We start from the raw sequence: 21,599 nt of genomic DNA on the forward strand, positions 1-21,599 counted from the left end.
GTTCAAAGAGATGAAGTCATAGCTACAAAAGTCATCCTGAAGCAAACAGATATTAGCTTAAAAATAATTCATTGAGGAATCTGCATATACTTCATAGACAATGCAAGGGCCCGAGCTAGCAGGATTTAGGGGACCATGGTTTAATAAATAGATAAACAAACCAATAGTCCTCTCCCTCACACCCCAATTCTGTCATTAACTAGCTGTGTGATCTTAGGAAAGTCACACCTCTCTGGCCCTTATGAATGGGATGATCTCAAACTTCTCTTCTGTCCTAAAATGCTATGATTCAAGGAAAACGAGGCACCAGAGAATACGGGAAGCAATGTGAAAATGGTGCAAAGTGGACAGAATGAGCTAGCTGTGCTCCTAGAACACAAAGCAGATCCACTGGTGATTCTGGGTTGAGAAAACATTCATTCATTCAACATATATTTACTGAGTGCCTACTATGTGTCAGGAGCCCTGGTAGCGCAGCTGCTTCCTGGAAACCTACGGGGCAGTTCTACTCTGTTCTACAGGGTTGCTATGAGTCAGAATCAACTCTATGGCAATGGGTTTTTGGTTTACTACGTGTCAGGTGCTGTTCTATGTCCTGATGATTCAGCAGTGCTCAAAACAGATAAAAATCCCTTCTTTCAGGTTCTGACAACCTAGAGAGGAAACAAGCCATTAAAAAAAGGAGAAAATACATTGTTTTCAGGTGATGAACAGTGCGACAGAGTAAAATGAAGCAGAAGAGGGATGGGGAGTTTCAGAAGTTGCTATTTTAAATTAGGCGGTCAGAGAAGGCTCGATGAAAAAGTGAGATCTGAGCAAAGACCTGAAGAAGGTGAGTGGCTGAGTGAAGCAGGGGTCCAGGGAAAGGGCATTCCAGGCAGAGGGAACAGCAGTACACAGGCAGTGAAGCAAGAGCACAGGAGGTCAGGTTGAAAAGGGAGGGAAAGGCAAGAGAGTCTGTTCTAGAAAGATTACTTGTCTGGGGAGTCTGCAGACTTAGATTTCAATCATACAATCATTACCCCATAGAATCAATAATCCACTGGATTATTAAGTCCTTATCACTCCTTCCAGGTGATCACCTTGTCTTTGGTTGAACAATTTCGTGGCTATTTACCTCCACATACCCTATAGCCCTACCTTACGCTTTCACTTGAACAGAAATCTGTTGCTAGTCTTTTTAGGGACGCTTTGTAGCCCCGGTGACACAGTGGTTAAGAGCTCGGCTGGCTGCTAACCAAAAGATCAGCAGTGTGAATCCACCAGGCGCTCCTTGGAAACCCTACAGGGCAGTTTTACTCTGTCCTACAGGGCCACTATGAGTTGGAATTGGCTCAACGGCAATGGGTTTGGTTTTTTCTTTTTGGCTTTGTAGACTATATGCTTCACATCTTTGAAGACAACCTTCAAGTATTCTCTGAGATTTCTCTTCAGGTTAGAGATAACTGATTATTTGAACTGCTCTTTAGTAACATGGCCTCATGTCATATAACAGTAAGTTATGGGAGCCTTAGCTGCAAGCCACAAAAACTACCTTTGGGTACCTTCAGTTACGTAATAAAGGAATGGTATTAGAAAAATACAAGATAGGGCATAGAACTGAGGAAAAGCTGAGCAATCGGGCCTTTAAAAACAAATCACAGAGCAGCCCCAGGATCTAGATATTAAGAATTAATCTGTGGTTGTGACGAAGCAGCTCCAACTGTTTGTCATTATGTCATTCAACCTAAGATTCGAATTAGAGGAGGAGCACAACTATTAGACTAACACCTGTCGGCCCCACCTGGGTCACGTGCCCACTGACCACCTTGGTCAGGGGTGGTTGACTGCTCCCCAAAGCAAAATGGTGCTGCTGCTCCCAGAAGGACGGGGACTGGATGGTGGGGAGGCCAAAACAACATACGTCCACTAAAACCTCTCAAAAGGAAATGTCTCAAATGCAACATGATAATCCCGGTGTGTAGGAGGCAAAAGCCAGGATATCACTCCTCACTTGCTATATGGTCTTGGGCAAGGGGCCAAACTTGTGCCTCAGTTTCCTATCTGTAAATGGTCATGGCCACACGTGCCTAATTCACAGGGTTATGACAATCAAATGAGAAAATGTGTGTGAAATGCTTTTAAACTCTAAGTTAAACGTAACAGCTAACACGTCCTGAATGCACGTCGCAGCCGTTTCACGTACATCGTTTTATTTCATTTTCTAACCAACCCTATGAAGTAGGAGATTCTGAGCACAAACTTTGGAGTCAGACTACCTAGGTTCAGTGCTGACTTCACCACTTACTTGTATGACCACGAGCAAGTTAAGTCTTTCTGTGCCTGTTTCCTCACGTTAAGTGGTAATGCTAATAATACAGTGTTGTTGTGAGGGTTAGTACCAGTAAAGTTCTTAGAACTGTGCCTGTTATATAGTAAACACCTGATAAATATGAGCTATTATTATGAGGAGTGGTCGTAATTATCCCAATTTTACGGAGGAGGAAGATGAGGCATCGGGAAGTCAGGTATAGAACTTGAGTAAATTTTCCAAGTATAAAGTGGTGGAGCCAGAATTTGAACTTGGTGCTCTACTGCTTTCACCAAAAATTAAAAAAAAAAAAAAAAAAAGTGGTATTTGGACTTTAACCCTATCCTCAAGTCACACAAATCAAGGATGTTTACAAATGAAATGCAAACACAAGAAAAGGGAAATGATCTGTCCTTGTCTTTGGAATGTTAGCCAGAACGCTAACTAGGTATCTAGAGAAGGCTGGGAATAGTCACATCCTTTTGTTAGAAATTCTTTTCTCAGTCCTATTAGGAAATTGGGCTCTTCCCAAGAATAAGACTTTTAGTAACTGGGTTGCTGTTTTCAGTTTCATTTCTGATGTAACTCTTACATACAAAGCTATTTAACGATTCCAAAGAAGCTAACTTCACAAAAGAACTCCCATCATTGGCAAAGAGAAAACACACACGTAAAACCTCCATCACAAACTTATAAAAACACCAAGAAAAAGTAGGAATGTGCATATCACTGGGAAGGAGGCCTAATGTTAGAAGTTAAGACACTCTCAGTTGGAATCGACTCAACAGCAATGGGTTTTTGTTTGTACTGGAAAGAAGTGAAGGTCGCTATACTCATTTATGAACTGTAACTATAATGAGCCCACATTTTCAAAAAGAAGTGGGATGAGAGTTGCATAATTTTTAAACACTGTGCTGTCTTCAAAATCAGTTAAGCCACACCAAAAAAATGAAAAACCATCCTTGATATTTCAGCCGTATGTTACTAGTCATGGCACTAGTACCTACCATGTGTTGAACACAACACCATCTCCTGTACAGTGTTCACTCAACAAATATTTATTAATCACCTACCACTGTTCTAGGAAACAAGAGATGAAGTGGTGGGCAAGATAGAGGCCCTACTTTCAGAGAGCTTCCATTCCAGGCAAGTGTTATAAGTATCTCCATTTTGTAAAGAAGTTGAGGCTCAGATTCCCAGATCTATCAGGCTCTAAAGCCTACCCTATATCTCCCCACCATGGCAATCTCTCACTGGTGAGGTACAGCTTCCCCTAAAAGCACACACCTTAGCATACAGCCATGATACCACACTGTGAGACCATTTATGGCTTCTCTCTGTCTGCAGCCCAAGTGTCACCTCAGTGAAGTGGTCCTCCCTCAGTTCCTAAGACTAAGGATATTTACGTGTTTGAACTTCCATTTCTCCCTCACTACTCCCTAAGCTCCCTTCAGGCAAAACTCATGTCTTGTCCATCTCTGCAAGTCTAGAAGATGGTCCACACAGTAGGCACTCAACACGCGGGTGAGTGGAGCTCATGAGAGCTGTTTCAATAGACAGTTAAGGGTAGAAGCCAGACTGCAATGAACTGAGGAGCAAGTAGAAGAGAAGGACATAGAGTCTGCTTTTCAGAGACAAGTCTAGAAAGGAAAAGAAGGGGAAATGGTGGTAATTTGAAGGGGGAATATAATCCTCTTCATGATCACAGGAGAGTTCAAAAAAAATTTTTTTTAAGGATGAGAAAGACTTGAATTTGTTTGTTGATAAGGTAGAACAGCATAGTAGGAAGGGCAGGAATTTGAGAGTCAGATAGACTTGAATTTGAAATCTGGCCCTGCCACTTTCTGTGTCTGTAGGCAAAGCACTTAACCTCTGTGCCTCAACTTACACATAGGTAAAATGAAAATGATAATATCTACACCTCACTGCATTGTGGCGACAATTACAATAAATGCCATCAATGATTATTACTGCATGTAGGAGCCTGGGCTCTGGTGTTCTAACCCGTCCCACAACACATCTTGTACTGCAGTCCAGAAACCCTGATTAAGTCTACATGTAATATGTGAAGGCAATGGAAACAGGATCTTTATTTCATCCTTTGTGCTATTCCCATTTCCTTGTAACAGTCTGCATGAGCTCATGAATGGCTGCTGTGGAAAATTACTGATGTCATCAGCTGAGTAACAGAGAGGAGCTAGATGAAACATATTAAATAAATCACCAAACATACATGATTTTGGGTTCCAGCTAAAACCTTCAGTGAGGGCTACAAAGAGAAAAACTGAAAACACAAACACACAAAACACTTCTTAAGCTTCTAAACCAGCAAGGTGTTTCTGGCATCCACTCCAGGCACAGAAAGATGGCCATATAATAAAGCAGACAATTGTCTCCTGAGTGCTTTTCTCAATATTTCACTCTCATGTCAGGTCCATTTCTGTGACTTACAGCTCCAGTTCATTGACTTTTCTGCGAACCTGTCAAGTTCTCAAATTCACAAGGTTAGTATGCTCTTTTACACTTTGAAGAATTTTTGTTTACAGCCTTTTAACGTTTGGTCATGGGTACGTTCACCTGTTACCTCTATGTGATCAACAGAAATACCTCCTGTCCCTCCTCTCTGTCCCCCAGATCGCACACCTTCTTTCTTAATGAGTTATAGGAAAGGATCAGGCTGATGTGACAATGCGTGATGAGAGAGCTACATTCACTTAGGATTATCAAAAGACAGGAAAGTTACCAATCTTTATTTAGAATCCATTATGGAAACAAATAAAACTACTGCTAGAATCCCTGGGGGCAGGCGGGGGGGCACAATTGGTTAAATGCTGGACTACAAACCAAAGATTGGTAGTTCAAACCCACCCAGAGACACCTTGGAAGAAAGTCCCAGTGATCTGCTTCTAAAAGGATCACAGCCTTGAAAACCCTATGGAGCACAGTTCTACCCTATGGAGCACAGTTCTACTCTACACACGTGGGGTCTTCATGAGCTGGAACTGACTGGACAGGCAACTGTTTTTTTTTCGTGTTGTTTTTAAGAGTTCAGAGAGAATTGGAAGAAAAGAAGTAGGAAATGTATATGCCTACAAACTTAAAGTGAAATCACAAAAGCTACAATGAAACAAGTCAAATTTGAAAATTCAGTTCTTGTGAAGCAGGGTCTGACCAGGAACTTGAATTCACCAAGAATGAATAAGAGGATAAGGAATATTCTAAGAAGAAAACAAAAAACCAACAAAAAGACAGCTGGTAACCTACCACAAATTTCACTTTTGGCACTATACTGTAAAATAAGACAGCGATACAGCCATTTAAAGCTAACTTCAAAACATCTTTTCAGTTTTCCCATTATATAAAAGACAACCTGGCTCAGTGAACTAAGCATGAGAATAATTTTCAAAATTCCAATCCTAGCCACACTGCGTGATCCTGGCTAAAATACGCCTCCATTTCCCCAGTATTAAAATACAAACTCATTTATACAGTTCAATATAAAAGTCCAATCAAATCAATTTTTCCCTCCGAGACTCAGGTGGGTCGAGCATCTCTGCTCCCAGGTTTGCGTGGGGCTGCTCCCAGGTTTGCGTGGGGCTGCTCCCAGGTTTGCGTGGGGCTGCTCCCAGGTTTGCCTGGGTCCGAAGCAGGACCCTAAATGCACAGGCACGAGCCAGCCCCGAGGCAGTCTGCTGCTGGAAACGCGCCCCCAGCAGCCACACTTTGAGAAGCCAAGGCAGCCGCGCGCGGCAGGTGCCGCCCCTGTAAACCGCCCCCAGCCGCGGAGGGGGCGCAGGCCGGCTTGGCACCAGGGGCCCCAACCCAGAGCCCGGTGCCGCCCCGCCCGGCCGGGCCAGTGTCGGCCACCGCACGGCGCTCGTCGCCGGCCAGGGGTCCCCAGCCTCCGGAGCGCGCGGGTCCTCCCGGTCCCGGCTGCACCGGCACAGCGCCGGCCGGGACCGCGGAGGGGGCGTGCAGCTGCAGAGCCGCTCCCCGCCCCAGGCCCGGCCGTCCGTCCGTCGGTCAGTCTGTCCGTAGCCGCCCCCGCGGTCCTCACGGAGATGAGTGGGCGCCGGGGCCCCGCAGGCCCCAGCGGGCGCCCACCGACCGGGCGCTCCGCACTCACCTGCCCCGGAGCCTGAGAGCCGGGCGGGGGCGTCCAGCTGTCAGCCGCCGCCGCGCGCCCCGGGCGCCTCAGTCGAGACGCGGGAGCGGACTCAGTCAGCGCTCCGCCGCCCCACTGCGCACGCGCGGCCGGCCGAGGGGCACCGCGGCGCATGCTGGGGGCTGTAGTCGCGCGCGGCCCAGACGGGCCTGGCGGCGGGTCCGCGAGTCCCCGACCCTGCACGGGCGCTGCCTGCGAGCCGAGTCTCCGGCCCGGGGGGCCTTAGCGATGCCCCCAGGCCTCCCGCCTGCGCCGCAGCCCGGATGGGAGTCGATGGGGCCGAGCTCTGAGAAGGAGCGGTCCTCACCTGGGCCCCGTTACCTGAATATTGTAGTGCCTTCCTCCGGACTTCAGAGCCAGCCCTAGGCCAACCGGATCCGCTCTTACACTATTCACAAGCCTTGGAGGGAATCACAAACGGGAACAAATTGGTTGAGGTGGCGTCCAAGAAGCGGTCACTCTCCTGGGCCGCGCGTGAAGCAGCGGGTGTAGTCAGAGGGCCTGCTTCCGAGTGACTTCCCATACTAACACTGAGCTCACCCACAAGATGAGAATGGGGACTTAAGGCTCCTGGGAGAACTCCATACTGTTGGTGAAAATGTGTCAAGCACAGGACAGGACTGGTCCAGGAAGGCAGCTGCCCTGTCTCCTTTTGCTATCCAGATTCTACCTGACCTCAGGCTCTAGCCTGAAAAAAACAGGCTTGCCAGGCTCTAGAAAAGTCACCAAAAATTACAACAGTAGTACAGGAACTTTCCCCTACTCTAAATATAATTTTGGAGCTGCTTATTAGACATGGCCTCCTGATGGTGTTCACAGAAGGTGGTGGCCAGGGGCAACTGAAGAGCCACAAGCAAAGCCTACGGGACCCAGGAGGCAGTCTCAATCCTGACCTCACTACACCGTGTGCTCAAGTTTACAAGGCGCCCCTGCGTAAGTCTCACCACGCTGCTGTATTGAAAGCAGTGTGAGCTTCGTCATTTGCATTTTACAGAGGAGAATCTGCCCAAAATAATGAGAGCTAAGTGGCAGAGCCAGTATCTGAGCCCATTTTTTTGTGGCCAAGTTCACCTTTCCTTCCAATCATAGCACTGCCTCTTTCAGCACTCTTTTTAGAAAAAATCGTCTCAGGGCAACGAATTCCAGACTTTTTGGTGCGGTGACAGCCAGTTTCTGTCACTTCACCATTTGCAGGGGTTATATTTCTTAAATTTATCTTTATGAGAAAAGACAATTTGAAATAGATGTCAGGTAGGCTGAGGTACAGGTAATGCAATCTCAGCATAGGCACCTCAGGTTTTTGTAGTGAACTGTTAACATTTCATTTGGCCTACTCTTCCTACAGATTCAAAAAGGAACTAAGGGCTTGGAAGAAATATAGCCAGAGTGCTCCTTGGAAGTAAGGATGGCGAAACTTCATCTCACATACTTTGGACATGTTATCAGGAGGGACCAGCCCCTGGAGAAGGACATCATGCTTGGTAGAGGGTCAGCGAAAAAGAGGAAGACCCTCAACAAGATGGACTGGCACAGTGGCTGCCAACAATGGGCTCAAGCACAGCAACTATTGTGAGAATGGCACAGGACCAGGCAGTGTTTTCTGTTGTACATAAGGTCACTAGGAGTCAGAACCGACTTGACGGCGCCTAACAACAAGGGCTTGCCAATTGTTACCGAATAAAACTTCCAGCCCTCCCTCTGACACTCCTGTGGAGCATTTATCAGAGATCAATACCAGGCAGGTCTAAAGGCCACAGGAGACAAAGTGAGTACTTCCCTTTCAAGGAATGGTAGATTGGCTAACAATTATATAAAACTTTCATATTTCTAAGTGGATAGAAAAAGAAAAATGTCAAAATCTTAAAAGCTTCTAAGACAGCACTGAAGACTGGGCAGTGTTTCATTGCATCGCACATGGGGTCGCTCCGAGTCTGAACCCACTTGATGGCACCTAACAACCAGACAGTACCCAAGGTAAGACACTTCTCCACTCTGGCAATGCCTAATGGGAGTGGGTGGAGCCAGTGGTATTGAAGTAATTCCTTACCCAGGTGGGAAACGCAGCCCTTTCACCACAAGGGAGAGTGAAAGTGAAAACAAAGCCCCAGGGAAAACCAGGGGCAGCTGTGTGGCTTTCTGGTAACTAAAAAGTTGTATCATCTCAACAGCCCCTTTCTCCACGTAGCTCAACAAGCTTTCCCCGTGTCTAGATGTGGAATTAAAATGATCCACAAGTCCAATGCCTTTGTGTAGTCAATAAAACACAGGTAAACATCTTTCTGATATTCTCTGCTTTCAGCCAGGATCCATCTGACATCGGCAAGGTTATCCCTGGTTCCACGTCCTCTTCTGAATCCGGCCTGAATTTCTGGCAGTTCCCTGTCGATGTACTGCTGCAGCCGCTTTTGAATGATCTTCAGCAAAATTTTACTTGCGTGTGATACTGATATTGTTCGATAATTTCCACAGCTGGCTGGATCACCTTTCTTGGCAGTAGGCATAAATATGGATCTCCTTAAGTCTGCTGGCGAGGTAGCTGTTTTCCAAATTTCTTGGCATAGACGAGTAAGCACTTCCAGTGCTACATCCATTTTTTGAAACATCTCAATTGATATTCCATCAATTCTGGAGACTTGTTTTTTGCCAAGGCCTTCAGTGTAGCTTGGACTTCTTCCTTCAATACCATTGGTTCCTGATCATACGCTACCTCCTGAAATGGTTAGACGATGACCAATTCTTTTTGGTATAGTGACTCTGTGTATTCCTTCCATCTTCTTTTGATGCTTCTTGAGTTGTTTAATATTTTCCCTGTAGAATCCTCGAGGCTTAAATTTTTTCTTCACTTCTTTCAGCTTGAGAAATGCTAAGAATGGTCTCCCCTTTTGGTTTTCTATCTTCAGGTCTTTGCACAAGTCTCCTCAAGCCTCCCTTTGAAATCTTCCGTTCACCTCTTTTGACTTCATCATTTTTTCCTTTTGCTTTAGCTGCTCTACACTCAGGAAACCCTGGTGGCGTACTGGTTAAGTGCTACGGCTTCTAACCAAAGGGTCGGCAGTTCGAATCCGCCGGTGCTCCTTGGAAACTCTATGGGGCAGTTCTACTCTGTCCTATAGGGTCGCTATGAGTCGGAATCGACTCGACGGCACTGGGACTCCACATTCAAGAGCAAGTTTCGGAATCTCTTCTGACATCCATTTTGGTCTTTTCTTTCCTATCTTTTTAATGACCTCTTGCCTTCTTCATGTATGATGTCCTTGATGTCATTCTTTGATGGATTAACATTGCAAAGAATGGGAATTCCAGTACACTATCGTGCTCATGAGGAACATATACATAGATCAAGAGGCAGTCATTCAAACAGAACAAGGGGATACCGCGTGCTTTCAAGTCAGGAAAGGTGTGTGTCAGGGTCGTATCCTTTCACCATACCTGGTAAATCTGTATGCTGAGCAAATAAAATCCAAGAAGCTGGACTATATGAAGAAGAACGGGGCATCAGGATTGGAGGAAGACTCATTAACAACCTGCATTATACTGATGACACAAACTTGCTTGCTGAAAGTGAAGAGGACTTGAAGCACTTACTAATGAAGATCAAAGACCACAGCCTTCAGTATGCATTACACCTCAATATAAAGAAAACAAAAATCCTCACAACGGGACCAATGAGCAACATCATGATAAACGGAGAAAGATTGAAGTTGTCGAGGATTTCATTTTACTTGGATCCAAAATCAACACCCATGGAAACAGCAGTCAAGAAATCAAAAGACTCATTGCACTGGGCAAACCTGCTACAAAATACCTCTTTTAAAGCGTCGAAAAGCAAAGATGTCACTTTGAAGATAAAGGTGCTCCTGACCCAAGCCATAGTATTTTCAATCGCCTCATATTGGACATATTATCAGGAGGACTCAGTCCCTGGAGAAGGACATCATGCTTGGTAAAGTAGACACAGTCAGGAAAAAGAGGAAGACCTTCAACGAGATGGACGGACACAGCGGCTGCAACAATGGGCTCGAGCACAGCAACGACTGTGAGGAGGATGCAGGACTGGGCAGTGTTCCGTTCTGTTGTGCACGGGGTTGCTTTGAGTCGGAACCGACTCGACAGCACCTAACAACAAGCGACAGATGTGGAATTATGCATGTCCCAGCTATTGAGGAGCCACTCGGACATTTTGTGTACAGTCTGTTTCCTGTGCTGCAACTCTGAGTGCGGCCCATCTTGCTCACCACTCTGTGTCCTGTACAGTAGGGTGGTGAATAAAATATTGCTGAAGTATGAAACCCAATCAGAAATAAGTAAATACTTGTCTCCTTCAGGTTATCTTAAAAGAAATGACGCTGTCTGAATGCAAAGTTTAAATATATCTCATTTTGCCCTCTTTTTTCCTTGAAGGAAAACAAGCAATTTAAACAATTGTCGGTTTAATCCTTTTGAGATCTGTGCTTTAAGTTTGGACCTCTGCATTATATACTTAAAATATATTTGACCTATTAGATTCTGAAAACTGGCACTATCCTCAATACTTTATTTAAGACAGCTGTCCTATTAAAATTTAAAACCATAGGTGCAATGTAATGCTTTTCAATGCGTTTAAACTTAATAGAGGATTTCTCAGGGCCCTCAAGCCATAGCAATGAAAGGAGAGACCCATGGTTGATGGAAACAGATTCAGCCTTTACGGTGCCAGTCTCCCTTCCAATCTCACACATCTGTGGCCACTTAGTATCACTGCCCCATATGAGCCAGGTATTTCCTAGGAATCCCCTAGTGGGAATTAGGGACAAGGGAGTCTGCAGTATTTCCTAAGGAGCCCCTTTCTATTCCATCCTGGCCTGAAATGTTATCGAACCTCAATTTCTGTCCCACTTGTGGTGGTGGACAGAAGAGGAAGGTCTGACATCACACAAATACAGAAAACTTGTAGAAGACAAGTCAGAATCTGAAAGGCCAGAGCGAACATGGCTTTTCTAAAGCCAAAGGGCCTTTATGGGACATATGATCGGGAGGGCCTCATACTTGTTTTCACCCATTAAAAAAACCTGAATCTCATTTGACCTTTGTCCAAGTGGCCATCAGCAGATGACCTGGTCCTCCCTAGTACTGAGGTTGAGCTGTTAGCCAGAATCTCAACTCAGTTTCTTCTTGAGTTTGGACTCTCCATGAAGGCAAATTACCATCCATACTCAGCATTTAAACCATTTCCTTTAGAAACTTGTCCTCTGACCTGTTTCTTTCTACACAGCATGTACTAGTGTAATGATAGGGTTGCCAGATCCAGGGTGGAGAAACGAAACACTGCTTAGATTACCTAAGTTCAGAATTAGCTAAATTCATGAGCTAAACGTTGTGTCCATTAGACCACATCTCTGATAAAGGACGTATCTTCTAAGAAATAGATAAATGAATTCCAGTATTTTAAAAATGATGTTTGTTATAATGACTAAATGCAATTTCTGTTCCAGGTGGGATCCTGGAACAGGAAAAAGGGCGTTAGCAAAAACCTAAGGAACCCTGAGTATAGACTTTAGTTAATGATGATGTATGGAAATCGGTTAATTGTGGCAAATGTGCCACAATAACTAACGTAAGATGTTAATAGGGAAAATGGGCTATGGCGTATATGAGAACTCTCTGTACTACTGTTATGGTTTTTCTGTAAACCTAAAACTTCTAAAAAAAAAAAAAGCTTATTTAAATAAAAAATGTATGTTAAAACTTGCAGAAACACAAAAGCTTAAAGAAAATAAAAATCACCTTCAACTCATTACCTAAGAAACCACACTTAATATTCTGCTCTATAGCCCACCGGAAAGCCTGGTGGTGTAGTGGTTAAGTGCTACAGCTACCAACCAAAAGGTCAGCAGTTTGAATCCACCAGGTGCTCCTCAGAAACTCTACGGGGCAGTTCTACTCTGTCCTATAGGGTCACTGTGAGTCGAAACTGACTTGACAGCAGTAGGTTTGGTTTTGGGTTTTATAGCCCACCAGCTTTTTTTTTTTTACTTTTTCCTATTTATTTTTTTATGCTGACTCACACATCCCCCCGCCCCCCCAATTCTGGCTGGTTCAAGTTCAACAGGTACCTTTCCCATGGCAGGCAAACCAAACAGCAGCATCCTGAAGTCTCAGGCTGCTCCTTCACTGAGCAAACTCGGAGAGAGGAAGGTGGGTGAAGTTTTTTGGTCTCAGAAAGGAAGTACCATTTTCTGAGCACTCACAGTGACCCGTATAGGACAGAGCAGGATTTCCAAGGCTATAATCTTCATGAAGCAAACTGCCACATCTTTCTCCCATGCTGCAGCTGGTGGGTTCAAACTGCCAACCTTTCGGTTAACAGCTGTGTGCCACCTTATAATCACAAATATGTAAGTATAAAGACAAAAAAAAGAATGGAAAGAGGAAGAGAGGCAAAAACAGCAAACAAACCCACCCATTCAAATAGCCCAGGAAGAAAAGCAGGCCAAATCACCAATCACTACGGATCATAAATCCAGCCACAGAATTGTCAGAGCAAGGTTATTATCATTTCCTTATTTTCTGTGAGGAAATTTATGAACTAAAATCCATGGTATCTGATATACCCAGTGTGTCTGGTATGTAATATAAGTTCTCGGGTTACAGATACACCGATAGTAGCTGCCTTCTCTGAGAGGCCATACCAGAGGAGGACGCAGACAGGAAGCTTGCTCAGAGCCCTACGACTTAATTCCTTGGGCCAGAACTAGCAGTTTCAAACATTCCCTCAAGATTTTTACAAGAGGAATAATAGAGGGACTAACCAAACTTTCTGGAAGAGCTCTCACCTGGCTCTCCGCTATCCTTGTTTGCTGCACTGAACTGCATTAGACTGGTTTTAAGGACTGCTTCCTCCTATTCTTGTTTCTTTCCAATAGGCTGAGTATTTTTTTTTTTTAACTTTAGATGAAGGTTTACAGAACAAACTAGTTTTTCATCAGTTAGTACACACATTGTCGCCTGACATTGGTCAACAACCTCCTTCTCAACCCTGGGTTCCCTATTACCAGCTTTCCTCTTCCCTCCTGTCTTCCAGTCCCTGTTCCAGGGCTGGTGCACCCCTTTAGTCTTGTTTTGTTTTATGGGCCTGTTCAATCTTTGGCTAAAGGGTGAACCTCTGGAGTGACCTTATTACTGAGCTGAAAGGGTATCCGGGGACCATACTCTAAAGGTTTCTCCAGTCCCTCTCAGGCCGGCAAGTCTGGTCTTTCTTTTTGAGTTAGAATTCTGTTGTACATTTTTCTCCAGCTCTGTCCAGGACCCTCTATTGTGATCCCCGCCAGAGCAGTAAGTGGTGGTAGCCAGGCACCATCTAGTTGTACTGGACTCAGTCTGGTGGAGGCCGTGGCAGATGCGGTCCCTTAGTCCTTTGGACTAATCTTTCCCTTGTGTCTTTAGTTTTCTTCATTCTTCCTTACTCCCGAAGGGGTGACACCAATAGAGTATCCTAGACGGCCACTCACAGGCTTTTAAGACCCCAGAGGCTACTCACCAAAGTAGAATGTAGAACATTTTCTTCATAAACTGTTATGCCAATTGAGCTAGATGTTCCCCGAGATCATGGTCCCCACAGCCCTCAGCCCAGCAATTCGGTCCCTCAAGGAGTTTGATGTGTTTATGGAGCTACCATGACCTTGGCTTGTACAGGCTGTGCTGGCTTCTCCAGTATTGTGTACTGTCTTACCCTTCACCAAAGTTTCCATTTATCTATTAAGTGTTTTTCCATCCCTACCACTGCCCTCTCTCTTAACTATCAAATGTTGTTTCTTTTTGTATGTAAACTTTTTCATGAGTTTTTACAGTAGTGGTCTCATACAATATTTGTCCTTTTGTGATTGATTTATTTTACTCCGCATAATGTCCTCCAGATTCATCCATGTTATGAGATGCTTCACAGATTCACTGTTCCTTCTTTATTGCTGTGTAATACTCCACTTTGTATATGTACCACAATTTGCTTATCCATTCATCTGCTGATGGGCATCTAGGTTGTTTCCATCTTTTTGCTATCGTGAATAATGCTGCAATGAACATGGGTATACATATATCTGTGTGATGACTCTTATTTCTCTAGGATGTATTCCTAGGAGTTGGATTGCTGGATCATATGGTACTTCTATTTCTAACTTTCCAAGGAAGCTCCATGTTGTTTTCCAAAATGGTTGTATCATTTTGCATTCCCACCAGCAGTACATAAGAGTTCCAATCTCCCAGCAGCCTCCCCAACATTTGTTATTTTGTTTTATTGATTCATGACAGTAATGCCGGGGTGAGATGGTATCTCATTGTGGTTTTGATTTGCATTTCTCTGATGGCTAGAGATCGTGAGCATTTCCTCATGTGTCTGTTGGCCGATTCAATGTCTTCTTTGGTGAAGTGTCTGTTCATTTCCTTTGTCCATTTTTTAATCGGATTATTTGTCTTTTTGTTGAAGAGGTGTTGGATTTTCTTGTACATTTTAGAGATTAGACCTTTGTCTGATTTGTAACAGCCAAAAATTTTCTTCCCAGTCTGTAGGTTCTCTTCTTATTCTTTTGGTGAAGTCTTTTGATGAGCATTAAGTGTTTAATTTTTAGAAGATCCCAGTTATCTAGCTGGTCCTCTACTTCTGACTATTTTTGATTAGATACAGTTGGAGACAATTCAGTCTCTCCTCACACCATTCCTGTTAACTAGGCAGTCTTCCAGCTTCAGCTTGATCCCTGGGGAAAGATCACTCACAGCAGCTCCCATGTCTGGGCCCAAACTGTCTCAGACCCTTAACAATGGGAATCGTCCCAGTTGTGTCTCTTGGCGCCAAGAGATAATCACTCTTCCTCCACCCAACATTTGAAGCCCTGACAAATTTTCTCCTGTACAGGACAGAGTTCTAGCATTCCTTTTTTGGAAGTTGGCTCCAGTTTAACCCTGTTCCTGTGACTGCCAGAACTGAATACAACGCTCTGAGTGTGGAGCAGTAAGACTTAACTGGTGGCTTTTCTGCACACTATGCTACCACTGAGGAGCCCTGGTGGCACAGTGCTTAAGTGCTCAGCTGCTAACTGAAAGGTCAGTGGTTCAAACCTACTAGCCGCTCCACTGGAGAAAGATGTGGCAGTCTGCTTCCATAAAGATTTAAAGCGTTGGAAACCCGGTGGGGTAGTTCTGCCGTATCCTAAAGGGCTGCTGAGTTGGAAATCAACTCGTTGTCAACGGGCTTGGTTTTATGGGTTATGTTACCACTAACATCCTAAAACCATCTTCTCTCACTGGCACCCAGTTCTGGCTCATCCTGAGTTTAAGGTTAACGTATTTGCATTTATCCTTACTAATGTGTTTCTTAGTTTTAGCCACATCATTTAAGCCTGTTTAGGTCAGATGAAATCTTGGTTATTATACCAAACATTTTGGTCATCTGCAAATCTGATAAGCTTTCTTTATTTTCATCTCAATTGAAATTTTTAAAGAATGAGACAGGGCTAAGAATAGCGGCCTGAGGCTTCACCGTAGCGCTCCCCTTCCAAGTGGAAGGTAATTCATTATTCAACACTCTGTGGCTACAGGTGGCTCAATCGGCCATAAATTCACGTTTAATCCAAGGAGTAGATACTGTCCAAATCTTGATGAAATCAATATACACAAATAGCATGTCCCTGACATACAAGCCATATATATCGCAAGAGACTTTACCAAAAGATGAAGTCAGGTCTGGCACCACCAGAGCTAAGCCTGAAGAGCACATCACTTTGAGTTTTTACTGCGGCTCTAACCTTCATTACTTACCATAGCCCAATAAAACTGAACTGAAAGTACCCACTGTACATTATTTTGCTACGTCCAAATCAAATCCTCCTTCGGGAGGACCAGGAATTTCTTGCTACCTCACAATCAAGTGAACAAGTGAGAAGACTTGATAAGACAGCTAGAACACGTGCCTTGAAAGAATAGACAGTAAGCTGTGAGCTACCCTTATGATGCAAATTTGTGTTGCTGTAAAAAACAGTTCACCTGCAATTTATTTTGCTTCTGCACTATGAACCCTGATAGACATGAAAGCACCATGCAAAGAAAAAAGTGGTGTATTAATTTAAGGCAATAATTCTTGAAGTAAGACAAGGTGCTACAGTAACACCGTTTTCATGCCTTGGCAATAAAAGTTAACCAACAATGATTTTTCGTTAATTCTTTTCCGATACTATAGACACAGTTCTGCTTTCACCTTCATCACACTTTCATACGGTTTCAACAGGGGAAATACCTCCTCTTCTAGGAATCTCTGCACCTGCCGAAGAGGAAAACAAACAGAAGCCAAAAAAAATTTAGATTTAAGTTGATAACATCTTTTTCAACGTCAGCTTGTACCATTGAGACCTAATTTGATGAAGCTTTTACTCTACCACTGAGATTCTATTTTCCTCAAGAGCCTGTCAACAATCTCTCCCTGGATGGACACAGGCAACTCAACCACGAAGCTCACACACCATGCTTTCCTACAAACCAGCCCAGCCTGCGTTCTCTGAGGTGGTCTCACGTTCTCCACCCAGTCACCCAAGGCAAAACCATCACTGCTTCTTCCCTCTTCCTTTCCAGCCCCATTCAACCAACCATCAAGCGATTAACCTCCTGAATATTCCTCAACTCTCTCTCCTCCATCTACCACACTGCCTTCACGCAAAGCCCTCCACATCTACTGAGCGGCCTACTGCAGCTGGCTCCTTATTGGTCTCCCTCCAGTTTTAAGTCTTTCAAATCTACCTTTTACATACCACCACAGTGATTTGAATATAATGGCCGTCCACGACAAGCTCCTCTCTTCAGCTTCAAATCCTATTACTTGTGAGACACTTTATATTCCAGCAACACTGAACTGAGTGTACTTTCTCTCACATGTAAATGGCTGTGCTTGCCACCTCTTCTCACCCTGGCATTCCCAGGCTAACTCCTACTTGTCCGTTAAGATTCAGTCCAGACGTCATCTCTTCCGAGACAGCCTTCCTAACTTTTCCAACTCTCCACCTCGAAAAGGTTATGTCTCCTCCTTTGTGATCCCCAAATAGGCTGTATCCCTCAATTCCTGCATGTACTGATCAGTATCATACATACCTATTTACAAGTCTTCACCACCAAGTTTTAAACTCTGGAAGACATGGATTATCTACTTATCTTTAAATTCCCAGAATTAAATCCAGTGCCTGAGCACATACTGAGTACCTAGTATGTACTTGGTAAGTGTTTTCTGAAGGTGCCCTTGTGTCACAGTGGTTAAGAGCTCGGCTGCTATCCTAAAGGTCAGTGGTTTGAACCCATCAGCCTCTCCACAGGAGAAAGACATGGCAATCTGCTTCCATAAAGATTACAGTCCTGGAAACTATACGGGGCAATTCTATTCTGTCCTATAGGTTGCTATGAGATGGAATCAACTCAATAGCACACAACAAACAAGAAATGCTTTCTGAACACACTCTTCTCTCTTCTTCAAAAGGCCAAATGAAGGAATATTTGCCAAGAACCAACATGCACCAAGCACTATGCCAGGCACACAGCCACTATGTTAGGCCCTTCATTCAATTCACACAAGAACCCTATGAGAGAAGTGTCTTTATCCTGTCAGCCAGTAAAAGCCAGAAGTCAGGACTGAACCTAGATTACCAGACAGTAAAACTGAATCTTTGTCCAGTATATCACATCGCTTCTCCCAGGCCAAAACAGAATCCAGAGAAATTCACATAGGGAAATGTTTAAGGCAGCTCAAAATAGCCGAATCTTTACATTTTTGCCTGCACCCTGTTCTGAATTCATTCTAACCTCATTCCCACCACCTCTCCCCATCAAGTAGAAACATCAAAGACAGTCTTCCAGGTTCTGCAGCCCAGCAGTGTAAAAACAAAAACCAAGCCTTGGGGGTAGACTTCCACACCGTGAACGTGTTCTGACTGACACTCACCTGCTGGGGTGCACGACCAGTGAAAGAAGCAGGGTCCAGTAAACGGTCCAGCTGGGAGTGAATGGGGCCGAAGTAGCTGTCAGCCTGGACCCGCTCTATGAGGTCATTGTCACCCCCTTCCTGCTTGACCACTGCAGCTGCCTGCTGGGAAAGCACTCTGATTTTCTCATGGCAATCCTGGGAAAAGAAAGGGAAACAGTGTCAGTTTACTACCAACAGAGGGCATTTGCAAACTCTTGAAAAGTCATCAGACACTCCACACCCACTCTGTCTACACAGGTGGCACAAAAAACCCCTCTAAGCTGAGGTGGTCCCCCTTCCACTGACTCCACCAGGATCTCCACTCTCTGGTCACATCACAGGACAGACCTGAAATGGGTACCCACCTCCCTGGATCCCTTTCTCTAAAGCCACATAAACCATCTGTTCTATTTCCTGCCCACTTCCCATAGAAATTTAGACTCCATCTCTTCACTGAGTGCGCCCTTTCTGCAAGTGATTCAGTAATTCACTTTTACTAAACCAAGTTCACCCAACCCCTCTTCAGAGACTAGTCTGTTCTACGGCAGAGTATGGTCACTGTTCTGTACCGATACCGTGACTGAAGGTAATAACCGAAATGCCTTCATCCATCCTTCTTCAACGAGAGAGCGGGACTAAGGTGTACTCTCAATTAATCCAGGAGCACGAAGGGTTACGAACCTGGCGGCTACCCCCAGCTTTCACCATGGCCATGATGATGTTCTCCGTGGCCATGAAAGGCAGCTCTTGTCGAATGTGCCGCTCAATTACCTAGAAGAGCAGGGTGGGTGAGGGGCCCAGGAACGTGCCTCAAGTTAAACAGCATACACACAGCAGGGTATCAGTGATGTCGAACGCAATGCACAGAGGGAAAGGCACTAACTGCAGTGTTCATGGAGAGAGAGAGAATAATGGATTATTTTATTCTATATCATAAAAATCCAGTTTTATTTTGATTAAAGAAAAAAAAGAAAGAAAGAAATACTAATTTATGTAAACTTCTGCAAGTTGCTTAATAGGAACAATTCCTAAAACCTTAAGTTTGTTAACTTTAGTGCCCAGCCTCAAAAGCCTGGTATATGACAGAAATGAACCCATGTGCCACAGGTACTTAAAACCTGGCAAACGGAGCTTCCTACTTGGCTGAGTCACCCCGGATCTGATGATTCATGGTGGTAGACGGTTTAGGTCAATTTAAAGTATTTCTTTTTCTCTTTTCTACAAATGTCTGTGAATTCCATGGAGTTAGTTCCTAACACTCTTGAAGGATGAGCTCCAGCTGGGAAGAACTCCTATTGGGCCATAAAGCATCATCCCACAGACTCACCCCACGGCGGGAAAAGGTGACATTCCTTCCCATGTTCCAACCCCTCCCGAAGTCTCTGCCTTTTAATTGAGGCCTCTTACTTTGGGGTACACCACCAATCCTTCAGAAACGTTCTGCAGCGTATTCAATATAGTATCTGCGGTAAGAAATGCCTCGGCCAAACAGATACGTCTAAAAAACAAACAAGCCAACTCAGGTATCTCTTTAAACAAGTATCAATTTCGGTGAAATGCAGGTGTGTTCCAAGAAGCTGCCCTAAGTCCTCTTCTCCTGTCATATATACTCCTTGGCCAATCTCTTTGGATCTCATGACTCCAGCTACCCCTATATCCTGATGACCCTCAAATCCATTACCTCCAGCCCAGACCGCCTGCCCAAGCGCCAGATCTTATACCCGCCCAATGACGGAGTTCCACCTGGTTGGCGCATAGGTACCTCAAACCTGAACTGAATTCAGCCATGTTCTCATCACCTCCTTCTCACCATCTCAAACCTGATCTTCCCCTCCCTGTAGCTCCTGCCTCAGTAAACGGCAACAGCAACCCCACTCACCTCGTTCCTTATCCTCACGCCAACCAACCACCCTGGCTGGCTTATCTGCCTTCAACTTTGTAACCACAGCCTTCCTCTCCAAATTACTTCTGATTCATTTTATAACTCATCAAGATGGCACTATTCCAAGACACTGCAGCTGGCATCCCCTGCCCTCAGAATAAACTACACTCCTTTCCAGGGCCTCCAACGCCTTTCGTGAGCTGGCCCCTACCCACAATCATGACCTGCCTCATCTCTTGCCGTCCTGACCTCAGTCTTCAGCACTAATATGACTAACTCCTTAAACTGTGCTCTCTCCTGGCTTCACTCAGGCTCCCTATCTTGTCATTTCTTCAGTGTTAAAGCAACGCCTCCTCTGTGAAGCTTCCTCGACTCCTGCGACACCACCCCTTCCTCTCTGCTCCCATGCTACCGTATACACTTTTTTCTAAAATTTGTTGTGCTTTAAGTGCAAGTTTAGAAATCAAGTCAGTCTCTCATACAAAGTTATACGCACCTTGCTATGTACTCCTAGCTGCTCTCCCCCTAATGAGACAGCACACTCCTCTCCACCCTGTATTCCCTGTGTCCCTTCAACCAGCTCCTGTCCCCCTCTGCCTTCTCACCTCGCCTCCAGACAGGAGTTGCCCACACAGTCTCATGTGTCGACTTGAGCCAAGAAGCTCACTCCTCACCAGAACCATTATCTTATAGTCCTACCTCATACACTTCTGATCATATAGCACTTATCGCTGTACTGTCCTCTACCATTCTTCCTCCCCGCTAAACTGCAGGCCCCCTGTGGACAAGGAAAGCAGGCAGAGATGCTCAAATATATCCTTCTACTTCCCGGCTCCGCCCCCTCCTGACCTCCCCCAGGTTGCTGGACGTGATGCCCCGTCCCACTGACCGGTTGGCGCTATCATCCAGCGTGCGCTCAAACCACTGCACAGACGCTGTCTGCAGCGGGTCCATGACGAGGGTCATCAGGTGACGGGCGAGGCTGCAGCAACGCTCTGAGCGCATGGGGTTCCGCTTGTATGGCATCGCACTCGAGCCTGACCAGGCAAAGGACAAGCAGCAAGGCAGAAAGACGTTAGAGGACACTGAACACATAGCTGGAAAGCTGTCTAACACACCCACGGCATCCCAGCACCTCTGTGGTGCTCCCAGGTGTCCACCTGACACTCACCAATCTGCTGTTTTTCAAAGGGTTCCTCCAGCTCCTTGAGGTTTGCCAGGAGACGTATGTCGGTGCAAATCTGGGGAAAGCAGGGGAACAGGCATCATCACCCCACAATCTCAGCACGCAGGC

The 21,599-nt window shown here is 45.1% G+C and overlaps 1 protein-coding gene across 4 annotated transcripts in view; it reads right to left on the reverse strand.

Moving 5' to 3' along the window:
- The window catches only part of ADSL (adenylosuccinate lyase), a 56,631-nt gene that overhangs the window by 21,885 nt on the left and 13,147 nt on the right, over nucleotides 1-21,599 (reverse strand). For 2 of the 4 annotated variants that reach the window (XM_064283493.1, XM_064283494.1), the window contains exons 8-13: nucleotides 21,477-21,546; nucleotides 21,195-21,342; nucleotides 19,831-19,921; nucleotides 19,105-19,194; nucleotides 18,403-18,579; nucleotides 16,678-16,740 (exon numbers count right to left, since the gene is read on the reverse strand). In XM_064283493.1, coding sequence (XP_064139563.1) covers nucleotides 16,678-16,740; nucleotides 18,403-18,579; nucleotides 19,105-19,194; nucleotides 19,831-19,921; nucleotides 21,195-21,342; nucleotides 21,477-21,546 — 639 coding nt within the window. The other 2 variants (XM_064283495.1, XM_064283492.1) reach the window with 2 other exon arrangements.

Source organism: Loxodonta africana, chromosome 4, assembly GCF_030014295.1.
Source record: "Loxodonta africana isolate mLoxAfr1 chromosome 4, mLoxAfr1.hap2, whole genome shotgun sequence".
Taxonomy (NCBI): domain Eukaryota; kingdom Metazoa; phylum Chordata; class Mammalia; order Proboscidea; family Elephantidae; genus Loxodonta; species Loxodonta africana.